The 19,351-nt window shown below is 42.0% G+C and overlaps 2 protein-coding genes across 2 annotated transcripts in view; one reads left to right on the top strand and one right to left on the bottom strand.

Moving 5' to 3' along the window:
- Positions 1-948: 948 nt before the first annotated feature.
- On the bottom strand, positions 949-9,399 carry wnt9b (wingless-type MMTV integration site family, member 9B). Its single transcript, XM_086054901.1, has 4 exons — positions 9,107-9,399; positions 7,650-7,903; positions 4,884-5,149; positions 949-3,846 (listed from the first exon to the last, which is right to left on the bottom strand). The coding sequence occupies exons 1-4, from the start codon at positions 9,376-9,378 to the stop codon at positions 3,385-3,387; spliced, it is 1,254 nt and encodes a 417-aa protein (XP_085911027.1). The 5' UTR covers positions 9,379-9,399; the 3' UTR covers positions 949-3,384.
- Positions 7,687-19,351, top strand: part of srcin1a (SRC kinase signaling inhibitor 1a) — an 86,454-nt gene continuing 74,789 nt past the window's right edge. The window contains 6 exon segments of the mRNA XM_086054886.1: positions 7,687-7,830; positions 9,133-9,277; positions 9,346-9,439; positions 11,190-11,346; positions 14,567-14,662; positions 15,566-16,027. Coding sequence (XP_085911012.1) covers positions 16,006-16,027 — 22 coding nt within the window. The 5' untranslated portion in view covers positions 7,687-7,830; positions 9,133-9,277; positions 9,346-9,439; ... (1 more) ...; positions 14,567-14,662; positions 15,566-16,005.

Genomic DNA, 19,351 nt, shown 5'->3' with positions numbered 1-19,351 from the left:
ATAAACATTTCTTAAACGTGTTAAGGATTTGTCAGAATAATTAGCAAACATATTTTATCCTATAAATACTCCTAGAAAATGATCAAATCCCATCACCTGTGAGCTATTTTTAGAACAGGCTTGCTCATGTGCTCCTTGGGGGCTACCTGGTGCCTTGGGGCACCATTTTGGTGATCCCTGGATTAGGGTGTTTGGGTGTTCGTCATTGTAACTTCAATTTTACAGTATTATTGTGTGTAGCAAGATTAAGTAGCGCTTCAGCAGGTTTGGATCTATATTAGGACCTATAAAGTGCTATATAAATCCAAGTTATTGTTGTTGTTATTATTACAAAGTGTTATTATTCTTGAGTAGGAAAACTACTTTCTCTAGCAGGAATTAGGGGGTTCAAAATGGACTCTGTAGGCCTTTATGAGACAATAGAAGCGCATCAATTCTGCAAGGGTTGTTTGAACAACATTATTATCGTATAAAGATTAATTTGGAGAAATCAGTTGTGTTTTGTCTATCCACATTAACAAATATGATTCCGTGCTGGCTATTGTGCGTATAGAGAACAATTTGTCTTACCTCTACTCATTACAACGGGCTCTTGTTGATACCCTAACGAGGAATAATAGTGCGTAATCACTGCCTTTGGAAAACATCAAAAGCAGACGTTCCTAAAAAAAAAAAAAAAAAAAAAAGGGCGTACAAAATACGTTTCTGAATCACGCTTAATCGCACGTAAACGGCTGGGTCGACCACCCTTGTTTGTTTGCATATGCGACATTCCTCAGCGTTATCCTCCTCGTTGTGATCATCATCATCATTATCATCATCATCGCGTTATGGATGGCCATAGGCACAACACCTGTTGGGAAGTCTCCTGCCAAAATTACTGCCACGCTATTGCTATCGTGTATTTGTGTGTTTGTGTGGGCACTCATTGACATCAGTGACACGGTCTCTTACAAACATTTGTCCATTTATTTATTTGCTTTAAATAAGAAAGTAAATATATAAAAAAAAAAACACTTTTGACATGTGGAGATATATTACCAGGTTCAAAAGACACTTTACAAAGGACATACTTAAAGGACATTTACTGAATCTCCATGAGAGTATAATGCCACTCATCAATGGGCATCAAAGGTGAGGTAGAAAACTATATGACCCTGATGTTAGTTCTATTCAAAAGATCTTTAATTGCAAAGTCCCACAGGCTTTTGGGCTCTTTTGACCTGCACACATGGACACTTTGCTTCTTTGGGGGCCGCCACACGGCCATTTTCTTTGATTTGCAACTGGGAGGGAAAACAGGGAGGCCAATTACGGAGTCACGTTGAAAGCGTTTATGGTAAATATGTGGTTAAATTACACTTTAAACAATAACAAATTATTCTCTGGGGCAATTTTAAACTTTAAAGCATCGTTGTTTTTGATCCCCACACTGTTAAAACCCCCTTTACTTCCCTCTGTAGGCACGCATTCATTCCACTCAGAGATTTCCATAAACATTTCCATAAGAGCAACCGAAGAGCCAGCGTGGTTTTTTTTTTTTGGGGGGGGGCAATAATCATCCTGTACATGCACGCAAAATAATGTCCTCCAGTGATCATTTTTTAAACTCCCTCCTATCAATTCTGTTTTTTTTTCTTTACTGCACATAGTTAGAGCAGCATAAGTGCTTTAACCCTTAACTGGCATCAAAAAAATAATAAAATACAGCAGACATGAAAGACAGACAAGTTCATTCAGAGCGTAAAGTACAAAAAGCAGCAGTAGTAGATCAGATACATTTGAAAGTTTACCGTACCTGTTTGAAATGCTCAGTGGGAATTTTCAGTGCATCTGGCACAATGGAAAAATTGTGCAGAATAGCATGAAACTCTCAAAATCAAGGGTACTATTTCAGGGGTCACAAACCAGCTGAAACAAATGTTTTTTTTGTTTTGTTTTTTACATAAAATGTACTATCCTGTGTGATGTACCCTTTGGATGATGAATATTAGGAAAATTACATAATAGTGAATAGTAAGCTATATAATATAATAGTGTGTTAGCTAACGGGCCCTGGCAAATAAGCCATATTGTGTCATTGGGGAACAGTCACCATTTCCGACGGCCCGGTGAAGAAAGTATGGCACACGAGACTTGAGTGTGAAGACGGAAGTGGAAAAACAATAGTGAATTTGCTCAAGCAATGACATTGCTCAAAGCAATGACATTGGTCGTAGTACACACGCTTTTTAAAATAATGTTACAGTTTTACAGTACGATACCTTTAACTCATTCACTGTTGTTGACATATTTATTTGTCTTTTCACAATCCAGCCATTCAATTCTTATTGAAACTTAATTATATATATATATATTTTTTTTAAATTCAAACGTTAGGGTATAAAACTGTCTGAAAATGTCTGGCAGTGAATGAGTTAAATGATTCTTGTCCCAAGAAAAGAACCCCAAAATCTTTTCTTTGAGTTTGAAATCGTATTGTGACTAACTGAACTGAACTGTAACTCTTGGTGGAAACATAGGTTGATGTAAAATGCACTATCCTGTGTGATGTACCATCTGGATCCAAAATAATATCGTAAAACAACCTCAGAAGAGTCAAAGAAATAACTTTTCACAGACTGTAATTGTTTTCGCTAACCCACAATTCCAGATAGTACGGAATGTTTGCGACGGACTAAAGACGACAGAATTACCAAATTACAAGTGGAAAGACCAAACTAAATTTGCTCTTTAGAAAGCGATGAAAAATGTCATAGTGGTCTTGCTTTTTTTTTTTTGTTCTTTATTTTTTTATTATTTTATCATGCTAAAGTTTCCGCATTGCACCAAGCTCTTATGGCATGGTAAAAGTTCTTAGGACACCATAACAACCAAAACTGATCCACGTGTCAAAGAAGAAACAACATCCAATGCTGGGCCTCCTCCATTTTTGTTTTAAGTGGGGCGGTTTACGCAGTGTTGTCAAGCTTTTCACGTAGCTAACGCAGTATCCACCACCACCCCATCCAGACTACACTTTCCATATTGGATTTTGTGTTCCAAATTGCAGTGAGACGACCTGAACCGAATTGTACCACCTCCTGGAAATGAGGTCTTAGGTTGTATGTTTTAACCCGAATTGCTGGACACTTAATTGCCGTTGCTTGGAGGCGTAATGTAATCTAGTCATAGAAATGGATGATAAATTAAATTTGAAAATGTTCAAGCCTTAAATGGCAAACACTATTACTCTATCTTGCACAAAGTGTTCCAAAGTGTGCCTCGCCAGATTACATGAGTTGTCCGTTGGCTGTTAAAGTTCGGCCATGTTTATATGTGGCTGGTCTGATAACTTTCTGCCACGTTCCCAGGGGATCTCAGTGTTCCGCAGGATCCCGAGGCCTATGTGCTCTTGCAGGTGTACACCTCCTCCTCACGGACACACGTCTGGCACTCAACGTGGCAACACCAGCGCACCTGGCAGTTGCAGGAAAGGCTGGTGAGGCGCATGGCCGTGTTGTAGCCGCGGCCGCAGCACAGGTTCTGGCAGCTGGTGTCTTTGGCGCATGAGCGTCCGCCCGTGCCCGCTGAGTAGCGCGAGGGCCGGCAAAAGCTGGGCGACTCCTCCAGGTAGGCCAGGTCGGTGGTGCGCAAGCTCTGGCTGTGGCGACGCGGCCCCGCGAGTTCGCTCTCGCCGGTGGCCACGTTGGTGACGCTGAGAACTCGCATGGCTGTGTCGTAGCGGTATTTGAGCAGCCGGCCCGTGTCGTGGAACGGGGACAGCTGCTTCCAGCAAGTCCGTACGGCGCAAGATCCGGAAACGCCATGACACTTGCAGGTGGTCTTGAGGCCGCTCTTTACCGCCTTGGACAGACAGCGCAAGAAGGAGGGGGCAGAGGGGGAAACAAACAGGGAGATGTCAGTTCTCTGGCTTTGATTCATTACCTGGCCTCTTATCTGGGAGGTCTATCTGCACGGAGGCGGACGGTTTCCTGAAGGCGGTCGGCTGCACCTTTTCAAAATGTTTCTGCTCGGCTCGGTGGAAACTCTAACATAATGGATCGAGGCAACTGTCGTATTTCATTTGGCTCGCATCTCTCACTCGGACAGCTCGGGCTCTGTTGCGACTAGTACCGTCTGCCTCGCATGTCTCGTTCCTCGAGCCCGAGGCATGGAGGGACCCGTGGTGCAAGTGCTGGAATCTCTCCGCCTCTCTTTCACGCCATGCAGTCAACGTCAACCAACCACCCCAAAAAAACTCGAATATAAGGGGTACTCCTGATTTGTTCGCGCCATCGCTCAGCCATCTGTCTTGGTGAGAGCCAGAGACAGGTCAGATAGCACAGGGGTTAGTCTGACAGGCCCCAGGGTACTTTGGGGTTGAAAAGTTCTGCGCAGTTCCTCCCTCTGCAGGTATGAAACCCTCAGGGGGCTTGTGAGTACTAATACTGAGAGATGGGTGGGTGGCTGGAGGGCCATGCTCTCTTCTCAGACCACATTGGTGTAAAGTCAGGAAAACAGTCAACTCGGTTAGCTGCCCTTACTTCTTCCTGTTTTTTTTTGTTTTGGTTTCTAGGGTGAAAGCCTCCCGGGGGTTTCTTGTCTATCTCAGAGCGCCACAGTGGTGGTTACCAACATTAGGCGGGATTTATGGCGAGTGCAGTGATTTAGTACGAGGAAAAAAACGCTTGCTCGTATATTAAAAAAGAGGCCGCTTTATAATCGCTCCCTCTGCGATATAAGACCTTTAATTTGTAGTTGGCCCGCACAGCAAGCTTTATCATGTCTGAGAACACCTGGCTCTGACTCTCATCTTGCTGACTTAAAACCAAGTCTAGAATTCTCTCATGGTGCAGTTAAGAACAAAAAAAAATGCAGTTTTTTGGCCGCTGTGTACTCACCCGAATTCCCACATTGACATTGTGGGCATCCACCTGAGCTCTCAAGTCCTTGCTGACCCTTTTCTGGCTCAGGAACCTCTTGAGGAACTTGGTGCTGTACTTGAGGTTGTCGCCGCACACCCCCCACTGCCACGCCTCCCGGTGCTGGATGCCGGGTGAGTCGTCACAGGTGCAGCGCTCCATGCGGCCCGAGCTGCACGCCTTGGCCAGGGCGTGGGTCAACGCCGCCGACGAAACCGCCAGGAGAAAGGCCGTCTCTTTGAAGGCTGGAACAAACCAGAGTGAAATGGTTCACAGGGGATTTTACACTAGGGGCAAGTCGGACAGTGCCCCACCATGTCCAACAGAGAGTGCTGTGGTTAAAGAAAGAAAATCGTTGATAAGCGTACCTTTTTTAATTTTGATACCGAATACTGAGTCAATCACTGTTCCTGCCGACTTTCCAAACAAATTCAATGCAGCCAGGCACGGTACTTTGTTGCCATTGGTACCGACATACGTTTCGGGGTTACGATCGACGTGCAATGAACTAGTTTTGCGGTGGTGTTTCCTGGACCTCACACCAATGGATTTAAAAAAAAAAAAGATTTACACAGCAGAACTATCGACAGTCATTTTGTCTAAAGAGTTGTCAAAAGAATGTTTCCAATTGTGAGACACCAATTCCAAATGAAATGTTCCGCATTGTTGTCAAATCCATTGGTCTGTTATGAGCTGTTTTTGGAAAATAGTGGAAAAAAGCAGTGCAAACACACAGGAATGATTCGACTGGGCTACGAGAGAATTCGTTGAATTTATGTTCTTTAATTGAACTTGTTAGACATGCATATTTGTAAATTAACGCCTAAAGCAAAACAATATATATGAGAAACACTGGGTTACTTTTGGAACTTCAGGCATTCATGCCCTAGACGTCTTTCATCCTAATATTTACTGTAATTATGACTAGCTGCATGTTAGCGTTGGAGCACTATTTCAGTTATTGTACCTACCGACTCTCCTTATCCTTTTTCTATTGCGTGAGCCAGCAGAGCCAAATTGCCACATGTTTTAATGGCTACATTCTGCCTCGCAACAAGTCAGCACAAAGAACATAATCTCACTAAGAATCCATCCAGGTCTGTTGATTTATGATGCTTGCGCCTGCTAGCCAGCATTTTCTTTTTTTAATTAAGTGTGAATTTTTGTTGTTAAAATATGAATGTGGTCATGCTAGTCTTTACGGGTGTAAATGGTCCAAGTATTCAAATTTTTCAGTATGGGACCTTCATTTTCAGGAGCATACCGTATTAAGTAAGGGTCAGCAAGTGTATTGCAACTTTCTTGTAAACAAATACAGTGCAACTCATCCTGTGACTAGCAGATGTGGTTCGTTAGTGATATGCTTTTGGCAGTATGTCAAACTTGCCAAGCAGTCACCCAGCGTCCCTGGTTCCTCAGTTACCCGGGATCTGTGAAGGCAATGCTAGGTGCTAAGCTAGTGCGCATTGGCTACAGAGGACTGGCTCTTCTAAGCTAATAGCTAATAATGGCAAATAAACCATATTTAGTAAAAGTATGTGATTTAACTAACTAACTAAACATGCTATATACATTGATTGTGCTTCCCTGAAAAGAAAAGATTTAAACTCTTCTTCTTTTATTTCATCTTTGATTTATCGGACAATTTACTGCTCGCAGTTTTGTGTTTTGTCGCTGTGTTGTACTGAATGGGAACCAAACCTTAAAACCCAAAAATAAGACCAAAAGGATTTTGGTTGTATTGTTAAACACTCCAAAAAGCCCAAATGCCCTTGAATAAGCTTGTGAGCCCAAATGTTTACGAAGCGTTCTCCCTGTTGTCATGTCATCGTGTCATCCTCCTCTGACCCGTCTCTTCCATGTCACACTCTGTTATTTGCGTCGCCCCCGAGATATCGGCCCAGCGTGTCTATTTTGATCCAATTAATTATTATTTTGACTAGGATGCAGCCTTTTCCCACATGAAAGCGGGCAATCGCGCCACCCTTTTCCTCTGGGAATTGGGCGCTTTTCCTGGTGGATAAAAATAACCACACGGAGCTTCAGAAGTTTCCGCCACCACCACCACCGCCATTTGTTGGCATCCTCACTCCCTCATTACTTCCTTGCTGACCTGTTCATCTAGCCCACATGTTGATATGCAGATGTACCAGCTCTGTTTGATTCAAGCTCAACTTGCAGCTGCAAGAAGGTTTTTATTTTTGACTCAAAGTGATTGCTGATTGATTGGTTAACCATAAAATAGGAGAAAGGTTCCTAAAATTGAGTGCATCGCACTACCAAAGCCATGTAAACACATAAAGTAGATCAATACCTTCCAAGTGCATGTAGAATTTGAGAAGTGTATTATTACTGCTCTTTGAATATCTGTGTTTATGATTTTCCAACAAATTGATGGCCTTTCTGGTGGTGTCAACATTTTTATCCGAATACTCGATTATTCAATGGAATTCTTCAGTAAGGTATCCAAATACCAAAATATTCGATAGCTGATGCACTCCCATCTTTTAGATCAAAATCGATTTTTCGAATTGTTTTTTGTTACACCGCTAGTACCTAATATTGTGGCTTGCCAAGCGGCTATGAATTGTTGCACCGCGGCTAATGTCTTCTGTCCTCTTCAGGTGTCTGTCGTTGTGAGTGATTGGGAGAAGAGGATACACCGCAACGTTCTCCCGAGGTCACAGGTTGGAGGCCCCCCTGCCCCCCTCAAACTTGCCCCCCCCCACCCAAATGGGGTCCTACCTCTCTTCAAGAGGCTCCCCCGGCCATCCAGGCTGCAGTTCCACCGCTCGTTGCGGAATTGGTAGCGACACTCGAGAAGGCTGAGGCGCACCGACTCACGCAGCGTCTCGGCCAGGCCGGGTTCACGTCGGCACAGCCTTTTCTGCCGCCGGGACAGCACCATCTGCTCGCACTGTTTCAGGTGGGCCTTGCCCGTTGTCGGCTCATTGGAGAAGTGGCCGGGCAGGAAGACCAGGGGCTCCCGCCCTGTCAGCCTAGACGTGGACAGAAAGATAAAAAATAATCATAATAAGGAAAATGAAATCAAAAGCCCACACACATTAAAAGCTGAACTATGCATATGCTTTTTAAAAAATATTTCATACAGTAAAAAAACAGTCAAGAAATAAGAAGATAATGCTAAAAACATTTTTTTTTGTTATTCTGATTATCTTCAATTTAAGTTTTCATACAGTAAAAGTAGGTTGTGATTGTGATTGTATAATCATTTTTTTATTACAGTATACTTTTTGAATAAGTATATTAAATTAAAGGTTTGTTCAATGTTTTCATAATAAAAAAGCTAAATAAGTATAGTTTTACAGTATTAAAGTATACCGAATTTAATCAGTGGAATAAAATAGTAAAATACATTTAAAAAAGCTTGATTTTCAAATGTATTATACTAATTAGAATCAGTTTCCCACAGATGAAACATTTTCATAAAAAGCTATGAAACAATGTATTATACTAATTAGAATCACTACAATCGATAGATATGACATAATAGCTTAAAAGTAAAAAAAAAATTGTTTGTGCAAATATGTTTATGTACTAAACTAGCTAAACCTGTTTTATTTCTTGCACTGATCAAAACTGATTGATAGTTGCCTCAAAATTATTTCCAAAAAATAATAGTTAAAAAAAAAAACTCATTGTATTTTTGTACTTTACATCTAAAGTTATAATTGTTATACATTATTAAAATATTTTCAAATATTAAAAAAAAATCTAAATGATGTTGAGTATTGAATATAATTTCTTATTATACAGAGTAAATAAATGTCTAGTCTTTCAAAATTAACATTTAAAAAGGAAAAGTTAACTTAAACTATTTAATTTTCTCTAGGTTCAGTTCAATTCAATTTGATTTGTTACCACTTCACAACACAGGTTTTCTGAAGTCACTTTACACATTACACACACATAAAACCCCCTGGAATTAAACCCTATTTTCAAGCAATAACAAAATTGATTTAAGAGACAGCATATTATAAGGGAACGTCGAACGCACCAAATCTAACACAGCAGCAACAAAACTATATCTAACAACCAAAACAGCAACAAGGTACATGCAGGAGAAACCTGCTCGAAGAGCCAAATCAACACAATTCCAAATGCACAATCAACACGTGCATTTCTCGTTTTGCGCCTCTCGAAACATTTGCAATGTGCACCATGTGAAAAGGTTTGCTGACCCAAAGTAAGCTGCGCTGTGCGACAGGAGGATGCAGAGTGCAACGAGGCGCAGTAGGCAGGCGGTCCGCGGGAGCCTGGAGCGCATGCTGCCGGCTCGGTTCTGCTCTTCATCGCGCTGATTCTGCCCAAGGAGAAAGTCCGAGCCCTGTCGACCGGCGCGCCTCTTTAAGGTGGGAGGGGGCCGGGGGAGGAATGACGTATCATCCTCACTGAAGTCCCTCTCCACTTTCTTTATTAGGTGTGGTGCCCTCCCACAGTCAGCGCCACCCATGTGGATGCAGCTGCAGGGGGGAGTTCATTTACCTGAGCACCGCCAACACCTTCACGTCACGGTAAACAAAAACGTCACGGTTCGCCGAGCCAAAAAGTGTATTCATAAGTGAAATTCATTTGCCATACATCATAAGTAATGGTGCCAATCTTCAGGAGTAATAAGATGAAATATGAACTATCTATTTGCAAATTATTATTAATGATAATCCTTTTTTATAAATCTAAATGGTGCCCATCTGCAAGAATTATTATCTATAATAACACTTTACTATTCCAAGTAGGAATACAAGAATGATAATGAAATATTTCAATGCGTGTACCTTTTTATTTTAGTTGTAATTTTACATTCAGTCTTTATGTTAAGATGAAAATAATGTGTCTTCTGCGATGACGTGGCCATGTTGATAAATAAACTATTTGAGGAAATTGCTCCATCTAGTGGTTTGAAAATACATTTTAGTTTTAAGACTCACTGGCCAGAACATAAGGTACTCTTTTACAATGTAAGTTAATGCGGTGTAAAATATCTTGGACTAGAAATTAATTTAAGATTGTATTAATTTCAAGTTAAAGGGGACCTATTTTATTATCTAAAGTTACCTTTTTAATGTTTATAAACAAAACATTTGTCTCTCTAGAATGGCTCATGCCCACCCTCCCAAGTGTAAAATTAATTAAGAGGTTATTTTGTGAGATGACGCTTTATGATATATTTTTTTTAATTAGTATTTTATTGAATTTACAGTAGCATTGATTATAGCTGTTACCCAATTCATGGTCTCTGACATACAGTAAGGCTAAGGCGTATAATGTTGGCATTATTATGCTCTTGATATGTTACTGCTGTATTTTATATAGCGCACTGATGTTGCAGATTCAGAGGTTTGAGTTGTTTTTCGTGCTCGAAACACGTTTTTGTGCTCAAAATGTTCTATTTCATGTTAATGGTCGTTAGTGCGCGCATCTACTGAAATTGAACTGTTTTAGTAATGAGGCCATCCATGCTTTGCAGACAGAATTATTTTTGCTAACGAACTAACTATACTCTACCTGAATAAATGTTTGGAAAAAAAGATATTTATGAGATACTAAATGCAAATACTAATACACACGAATAGTTAATGTACTGAAGAACTACTGGATTAAAAAAAAGGTCAAGACACTAACGTTATGCTTTTTGCATACCACTAGAGGGAGTCCGCGTATCACCAGTGCTGTCTGTGCCACACTTAGGGCATTACTGATCTAGAGGGAGTCAAAGTTGTAACAAGATTTCTGTCAGGGGTGTTCGATCAAATCAAAGAATTGGATTCACCATAAGTGGATTTTTTTTCCCAATATTTTTTTAACATTAGCACATAACATTATGTGATTTGATTTACTCTATCTCCTCTGATGTCTCACCTTTGATTGCATTCAAAAAGTTGGTTTGATAAAAAAAAGTTTAATAGTGTGCCCCACAGATGACCTTTGTCAGCCATGATTGTGCGAGCACGATTGCTGCCTATTTCAATCTATTGATGCAATGACCGCAGACGTCAACTGCATCAATATATCGATGCATCGCAAACCCCCCATTTCAATATCGATTCTGCAAATCCTCTGAATAGAGTCCCCTCTCATTTAAGTAGACTTTATTTTGTCCCTATATTTCTTTATGAACACCAAATTTAATATGATGAATGCGTATTTATGCAATTCTGCAAACTCACCATTCCAGTTACACCAAATACATTAAATTTACACATGTCCACTGTACATACTATACTGTACACATGTATGCCTTTGTTCTTTTTTTTTCCCCTGCAGACCACTCACCCTCCTTCTCTCGCTCCGGCTGCATTTCAGGTGGCCAATCCTCCAAAGAGTTGTTACCTTGGAAACGGCACCCTATGTATTTATAGAGAGGCACACTGCGAAAGGATGGAGCAGCGAGCACAGTGCTTTTGAGGGTCCTTTTCTGCAGGTACAGTGGTAGCCCTCTCCAAAGCATGGCAACTGTAGGAGACTATCTGTGATATGCATCAAACTGGATCAATTTGACCACAGAAGAGAAGCGGGAATTATTCCGATAAGATATGCAGCGTCATACTCTACTTCCCTCGTGTGACCTTTTGGATGGAACCTTCTGTCAGATGTCACAAATATTAATTTCACAGCACATTACCAATCGTCTTTGGAGCCAACAGCCGCCATTTCTGCCAATGGAAAGGCACTGTTCGCAACATTAGGCACACTGGCTCCATCACATATGAAAGCTGCATTAAATATTCAAAGAGAGTAATGCACATTTTTTTCCAATAATAGGGCAACCAAAAGAGGATGATTGCTCCTGCCCACTGCGTCGTATTGTTAAATCAATAACGTCAACCAAAACTGAGCATTATTATATTTGTAATTTTCATCCAGCGTTTGTATTAGATTTTATTAGAGTAGACGTTGGAGAGAATGATGATAATGGGATTATATTTTAGAGGAGTTTGTCCTATAGCACAATAATTATTTCGTTTTCAATCTGCCTTTCTGTCCCTCTCCCTCTGTCATTCATCTACCTACCCATCACTCAGTCAATCCGTCTTCATCCATCCATTGATCTCTTTTCTTATGTGCATCCATCCATCCATCTCCATATACACCCTTTCATTTATCTCCATTTATTATCCCATCCATCCATCCATTGCTATCAATCATCACTCATCCATCTCCTTCTACGTCCATCCATCATCCAACTCAGTCATCCACCCACCTGTCACCTTTCTCACACCAGCTCACCATCTATAGTCACTTCTATTGATTTAGCTATCTCCATCCATCAGTGCAGCCATCTATCTCTGTTTATACATCCATCCATTTATCTCAATCCCTCCACCCATCTCCATGCATCCATCTCTATTGATCCATTCGTCCATTTATCTCCATCCGCCAATCATTTTCTTGCCAACATCACTATATCTATCTCTGTCTAACTATTTTATCCATACATTTATCCATCCATCCATCATCCATCCATCTCCATATAGTGTCTATCTAGCCATCATCCATCCATTCATCCATCAATACATCCATTGTCAATCCATCCATGGGAAGTCTTAATCTTTGCATCCATCCATTGCTAACTATTCATCCATCCATGTATCTCCATCCATCCATCATCATGCCATCCTTCACGCCGTCCATCTTCATCTCGCTCGCTCGCCCATCCATCCATCCTTGTGTATTTTCCCTTCTCTTCATCTGCCCTTGCTGGCTTCCAGAGTCCATACATCACTCTCAGCAAAGGAAGAGGAAGCTCCATACCATTATTCGCCATCAGATCAATATTTCAAGATCAATCTGTGGATATTGGCGGTGAATTATTTAGGGTGGCGAGTGACTGAGTGAAGGTAAAAACAACACAAGAGCTAGGGAGCTGTTGTATAACGTGCACGGTGACTTGCATTTGTTTGGCTTGCAGAAAGCACAGAAGGTGCTCAGCGCCGTGCCTGTCCTTACACCCACATGCGGACACACACATGCACACGCTCACACACACACACACACACACACACACATGCATACACGCTCACACTATGTGGAGCCAGTGAGTCCACAAGTGGCCGTATCGCATTATAAAGGCAAGTCATCTCCAGCCGCTCACGTAGCCATGGTAACACAGGCCATACCAGGTGATTGGCAGTGGACTGTGGATTCACAATATGGCTGAAATGTATAATAGTCCCCAAGTAAACGCCGTTTTAGTTGTCACTAAATGCAAGGCTTGTTTCATCTCTCAGTTAATGCTTGTTTTGACTCCTCATCTCCTTGGGGAAGTTGAAAGTGCTATTAACGCACTCACAAACACACCCCCACACAAGGAAAAAAAACACACACATGAACCTGCTGCAGGAACAACATTACGCCGTGCAATTTCAGGACGGTTATATTATCTGAAGTGCATGCTGGGAAATAAAATGACACTTTTAATGGCCACCAGCCAATATGCACCATATAAGATCGACGACATGTGAAGAGCATTTTTCGAGTGTGATCACAATTGTGCATGACATTCGATTTATTGTATAGAATGTTTTATTTTTATGAAGAATAAAATGGCCCGGATGCCATTCGTACAACAGGTACTTTAAGGTACATGTAATGTATCTAAGCTCGTTGTGGACAAGCTAGTTTTACCTTTTACCGGTTTAAGACAATTGCCGGTCAACGACAGCCGCATTATGAATGAATCACACCTCCAATAATCAGTTTATCAGTCGTACTCGCTATGGGTCTTCCTTTCCTCTGACCAACTTCATGTGGTTGAACTGGCATGAGGGTTGACGGTAGCCACAGTTGGAGGAGGCTTGCTTTAATGAAAGCTTACATCGACAAAGCCATCCTCTGCGAAATGTGCCTGAACACAGCACAATTCCGCTTTCGAAATTTTCAGGAGGTTTCCCCAAAACGAATTGGAAGCAGTTTATTCCTCGAGTCCTCAAGTTGCTGTGTTGTTGCTGCTCAGACATTTTCTCCCTCAATTGAGCGGGTGTGTAGCAATCACGAAGTAGGCAGGCACTTGAATGTGTCTTGCCTTTCAAAGGAATGTAAATGACCAACCGCATGTATGTCAAACCTAACACGTCAGACACATTATCACCTATGTTAGTCATAAAACAATGGAAAAAAATATTTTAAAAAAATATATAGATGTATTGTTGCGATTTTTCACTTTCAATCCTGTCTCGTTACGGCCCAGAAAAAAAAATGCGATTCGGTGTTGTTCACTGTGCGTATTTGGCCTAATTGTCCTTCATATAGCCCTAAAGCGCTGTTTGCCTCAGCTGATTATTATTTGCAATAAAAGTGTAAAATACAGCTTCACAAGAGCACTACATAAAGCTGTGTGTGTTTGGTGACTGCTTACTTTACATCCCATGAAATGACCGATAAAAAGCGCCTCATCTGGGGAGTAAGCGGACCAAAGGCTAGAAATACAGCGACGTTTTGTTCTTGTTAGCCACCTAATTATGAAGTTAATCATGTTTTATCGCAGAGAAATGTTCATTGCTGTGCTGCATTCGCTCATGACCCACGGGAATACTTGCTAGATGCGCCCTTAAGGGTTATTGCTGCTAATTTATGCATGATATCTCCCAAGTTAAACACAAGTCAGTGAATGCAACAACTTAATGCAAGAACTATCATTGCAGGGATATTTTGGCATGGCCTACTTTTTGGTGGACGGTCCCTGCTGACTGGCGGAAAGGAGAGTGCCGATGGACCGGTTGGACGTACTGGACAAACTGGTATGTGTCGTGTAATTGATGCGCGGCGTGAACATCCATTATTCATCCGTTCTCGTGGTGAATAGGCTCTCATCCGCTTTTATCTTTCCATATCCTGACATTTGCTTTCTCCTCTGCCTCGGTCACCGTCTATTACCTTGAAATATGCACGCATATGCGGCAAACAAACAAAATAGGTGCAGCTCATTTGCGATTAATTGTTTATTTTTATTAGCTACTGGTTTCACACCATTTGACCCTTGTAGCACAGAGCCTCATGTGCAGCTGTCTAAAAAAATTATATCATTCGAGTAGTAAAAATGTCTGTATGCAAATATAGATATTTGGATATAGCTCTGATGTGATGCGAGATATTGGTGCGATGGCTTGGTCCCCCATTTCTGCGTCAGTACCTTTTAAACAGCACCCAGCGGGCGGGAAGACTTTCGAGGGAGATTTGTATTTCTCTAAATCTCTGCCAGTGTTTACATTACCAAATGATCAATCCTACAGCGTTCCTAGAAAATCACAGTGTCCCATCACTAGTGAGCTATTTTTAGAACATGCCCGCAGGCTACCCATGTGGTACTTGAGCGCTACATGGTGTTTCCAAGCACCACGTAGGTGACCCCTGATTATGTCTATATATATATATTTTTTTTTTTAATTTATGGAAATATCAGTCCTGATGATTATTTATGGGTGCCCCGGTTTTGGTGCGACGCCCCTGCCCGTTTTAAACAATTTCATTTTTCTTCTTTCTGTCCACCACGGCTTTAAGCTCAATGACCATCGCGTATTGGCACCTAGTTTAGTGGCGCCTGTGTCTTTAAGAGAGAAAGTACGATGTTTAATGTGGAAGTGGAGGGGGCCAGTGAGAGAGGAACGTGTGAATTTATCAACATTTGTGCTTCCTTTCGCAAGCTGTGTGCCGAGGCTCCGTGCACCGGCATGCACCCCTCTCCCAAGGCTTGTGAAGAGCACGCCCCCTCCCTCTCTGTCTCTCTCTCTTGCTCTACCAACCCACCCCCCACCCCCCACCCGGGCGCTCCCTTACACACACCCATACAAACACTTACACATACACACACGTGCTGGCACCTACACACATACACACTCACCCCTACACACGCACACGCTTACACACACGCACACACGCCGCTGCCGCTGTACCGCGGCCATCTCGCCAAAGGGAAGGGAGTCAGAGCGAGGGCGAAGGGACAAAAAGGGGAACAAAGCCGGAGTGGAGCGACTGGAAGCCGGAGCCCGGCGCGAGGCGAAGGAGCGTGGAGCGAAAAAGGAGGCGGGATCGAGGAAAAGGGAAACGCGATCACTGTCACGGCTGCAGCGCTCCTTGACGCAGCATGGGCAATGCACCATCCCAAGGCATGTCAAACCCTCTGCTTTTTATATGATATGATGTGTGTGTGTGTGCGTGTGTTGTGCGAGCCAACCTGCTGACTGTCACACTGTTCAAGATGGGGGGCTGGGCTGTGCCGGAGGAGAGCGATGCTGGATGCAGGTGGTACGGGTGAAGCTCAGTTTAGGTTAGAGGTGCTTGGGGTGGGGGAGCACAATAAGGTTGGAAGCAGGTGGTGCTAGTGTGTGTGCAGGTGTGCTGGACCCGAAGACGCCTATATGGAAGCTTTTCCTTGTAAAGTGGTGATAGGAAAAGCCAAACACACACGCAACAGAGGACTCATAATTGCCGGGTGTCATGTTGGCTGATTACAGGGACTTGTCCTCCAGAGGCCATGTTGGGGATGGTATTTTCTAATGGATGAATGTCCAGGTCAACCTCTATTCCTTCTGTCATAGTTTGTCCTTTATTCTCGGGGGTGCACGCTGCATTTGTTCCAATGACAAAGCTAATTGAAGGTCAAGGCGAGCCTTAATGAGACGATGCAAATAGTCCGGATGCTTACCTCCACCAAGGTTGCAGTTTGTAGTAAATGGAAGCAAAATGACATAACCAATTCCCACAAAACTTTGTGGAACCCCTTCAGTTTTGGTTTAATAGAGGTGACATGATGAGAAGTGCAATTTCCTTCATTTTGTCAAGCGTACCGCCTCTGTCCGATGATAGCTGTGTTGTCACATTTTGTTCATACCGGGGGCAGCGTAGTTCGATACTGGTTAGCACGTTTGCCTCACGGTTGAAATGTTCTGGGTTTCAAATCTCCGGGTCCACCGGCTTGCTCCCCCATTCCAGAATCATGGCTGTTATGTTCTCAAAAGCTCTAAATGAAATTGTGATTTTGAATGTGATTGGATGTCTGTCTCTGCGCACTAGGACTGACTGGCGAACAGTCCAAGTTTGTAACCTGGGTTAATTATGCCATTACTGCATGTTTTTATAAAGTACAATATTATGGAGAGCTATTTTTCCTTGCACATTACAACATTTTTGTTGTTTTGTTTGGGGGGGCTGGAACACATTATTAGCATGGTCATTCATATCAATGAGGAGAGATGATTTGAGCTGCAAATTCAAGTTACAAACATGGTTATGGAACAAATTAAACCCATATATCAAGTCACTACTGATTTTTTTCCACTGTCAATACTGTACTGTAGTTGTTGTACTTGTATGTTTTGAATCAGTTGATGTGTGAATGTAGTGTGAGACATTCGTTGCAGCTTGTAATGATGGTTAGCAGGGTAAAGCAACACATTGATGCTTTACATTGAATTCAACATAATTGCTAATGTAGCAATGTATGACGTTTCAAGGTTAAAAACGATGCAAAATGAATTAGTTTGCGCAGCAGGGAAAGAATATGGTCGCTTAGCTACCACCACGCCAAAGTTATTATAGTTATTGAAAGCTAACGGAATAACTAGAACTGAAATTTTTCAATAGAACAAAAGTTTTTTAAAAACGATAACTAAAACTGAAAGCTCACTAAAACTGACTGTAGAAAAAGTGAAAATGTCCTTCCTTTTTGTCTTTAAGTTTATACGTGAGCTTTCAAGGTTTATTTTAGATGTTTTTCTAAAAGTAATTCTGGAATTGTAGTTTACTTAGACAATAAATGTACTTTTTTTAAAATCTTGTTCTCAACAAATACTCTATGAATATTAAAAATTTAAAACTAATTCTAAAACTAATAGAAACTCATATACAACAAAGCATTTATGGAAAAATAAAAACTAATACCCTCTAAAAACGAGTTAAACTGAATTTAAAAAACAAACGTCAAGATGAAATAAAAAGTAAGTCGCACCGCATTGACTGTTTTTCATTGGATTATTTTCTGTTGATATTCTATTGTAATAGCGTAGGTTAATGTCTGACTACAGCGTATTTCCGATATTCGGATTACGTCATGTCAACGGATGTCTGACATAAACCGAATGGTCATAAGTAAAAGAAGAACCATTTTTTGGTGTTCTGGCAGCCTTGTTTTTATTTGTTGCTCGGCTTTACACTTTTGGCAACGCATGCGCGGTCTCATCCCGTTTTCCAGTCATATTAGCCATAAAGTGGATTCATGAGATTTTCATTGGGCAATATGTACTAGGTGGGTCGGCCATTGAGTGCTGATCCAAATTAGGATTGCCCGGCCATTCTACTTTCATTGGGGTCCATTCAAGGACACGCAGAGAGGAGGGAAAAGCACCGAGGGTGCGGGGGTGTGAAAGGGAACAACAACTGGCATGCTGCGTGAGGATTCAAAGTCTTCATCCTCAGCCGTCATTTCGGCGGACAGTCGAGTGAGCCCGAGGGAGGCGATGATAGGAATGAAAGGAAGTTTAGAAGAACACAAAAGCAAGAAAGGCGAGAAAGAGCTGAGCGGCGCGGAGATGCCGAGGGTCTCGTCAGTGGTGGCGCGCTGGAATAAGGTCATCATTTAGGATGCTCGTAACTGCTCAACAGCCCCTAAAGTCTTTTATTCCGCCTCAGCGAGGGAAACACACTTTGCTTCTGTTTCATTCAGGAGCTTACCCGGGTCACATTCAGGTGACGGCCGACTTAAGCGTGTTTAGACCTTTTGCACTCTGCAGTTTATTTGATTTCATGCTTTATTACGCTAAAGCCTTGTGTCTGTCACAACAGATTTAACTCGTTTCTGTCGCCTCGGTGGTTTATTTGGGAATTTAAAGTCATGCAACGAATAGTTCAAAGCTGAGATGTTCCGAAATGATGTCATGTATTGCCTTAACGTTTTTCATAAAGCAGGCATACATTCGACCCATTTTTGAGAGACCCTGGGTCAAACAATACTATGAGGCTACGACACACTTTCATCGCCACTGGTGGCAATTAAGAGCAATTAGTTGAACATGGCTAATCTGCCGCAACATGCCTCCGGAGCAGGCGGGGCCTCTAACCGCCGGCTGCCGTGGCGAATGGAAGTAAACCCATTAGACGTCACACTAGCGGGCTCAAGCGGGGGAATATCTTAAGCAGAGCGGAGCGTTAAAACCCGTGCGCCGACGCCGATGATGCCATTGTCCACAGATGACTGATCCCGCTAACCTTCGTGTTCATCTCCCTTTTAAATCCCTCTATCCTATCCTGCAGTGACACTTTTAGATGCACGTTAAAGAAAAGAAACGTACTCTGGTGCGGAAGAATATGACTTTGAGATATTGTTGAGTAGTAATACAAAAAAAAAACCTTTACAGAGGCACTAGTTATGTTCTTGAATTGTTTAGGTTGCGGTCATTCTCAAAGCAGAGTTCTGCATGTTCCCAGCCGTTTTA

This window comes from Filicampus tigris, chromosome 16 (genome assembly GCF_054856515.1).
Source record: "Filicampus tigris isolate MCC_2025a chromosome 16, RoL_Ftig_1.0, whole genome shotgun sequence".
Lineage (NCBI taxonomy): Eukaryota > Metazoa > Chordata > Actinopteri > Syngnathiformes > Syngnathidae > Filicampus > Filicampus tigris.
This window is presented reverse-complemented; position numbering and strand designations above follow the sequence as displayed.

Coding starts and splice junctions, on each gene's coding strand:
- wnt9b (XM_086054901.1), bottom strand. CDS start 9,378: ATGGGTGGCGCTGACTGTGGGAGGGCACCACACCTAATAAAGAAAGTG. Junction 7,904..9,106: donor CACAGCGCAGCTTACTTTGG/GTCAGCAAACCT, acceptor GTCCACGTCTAG/GCTGACAGGGCGGGAGCCCC. Junction 5,150..7,649: donor GGGGAGCCTCTTGAAGAGAG/GTAGGACCCCAT, acceptor GGTTTGTTCCAG/CCTTCAAAGAGACGGCCTTT.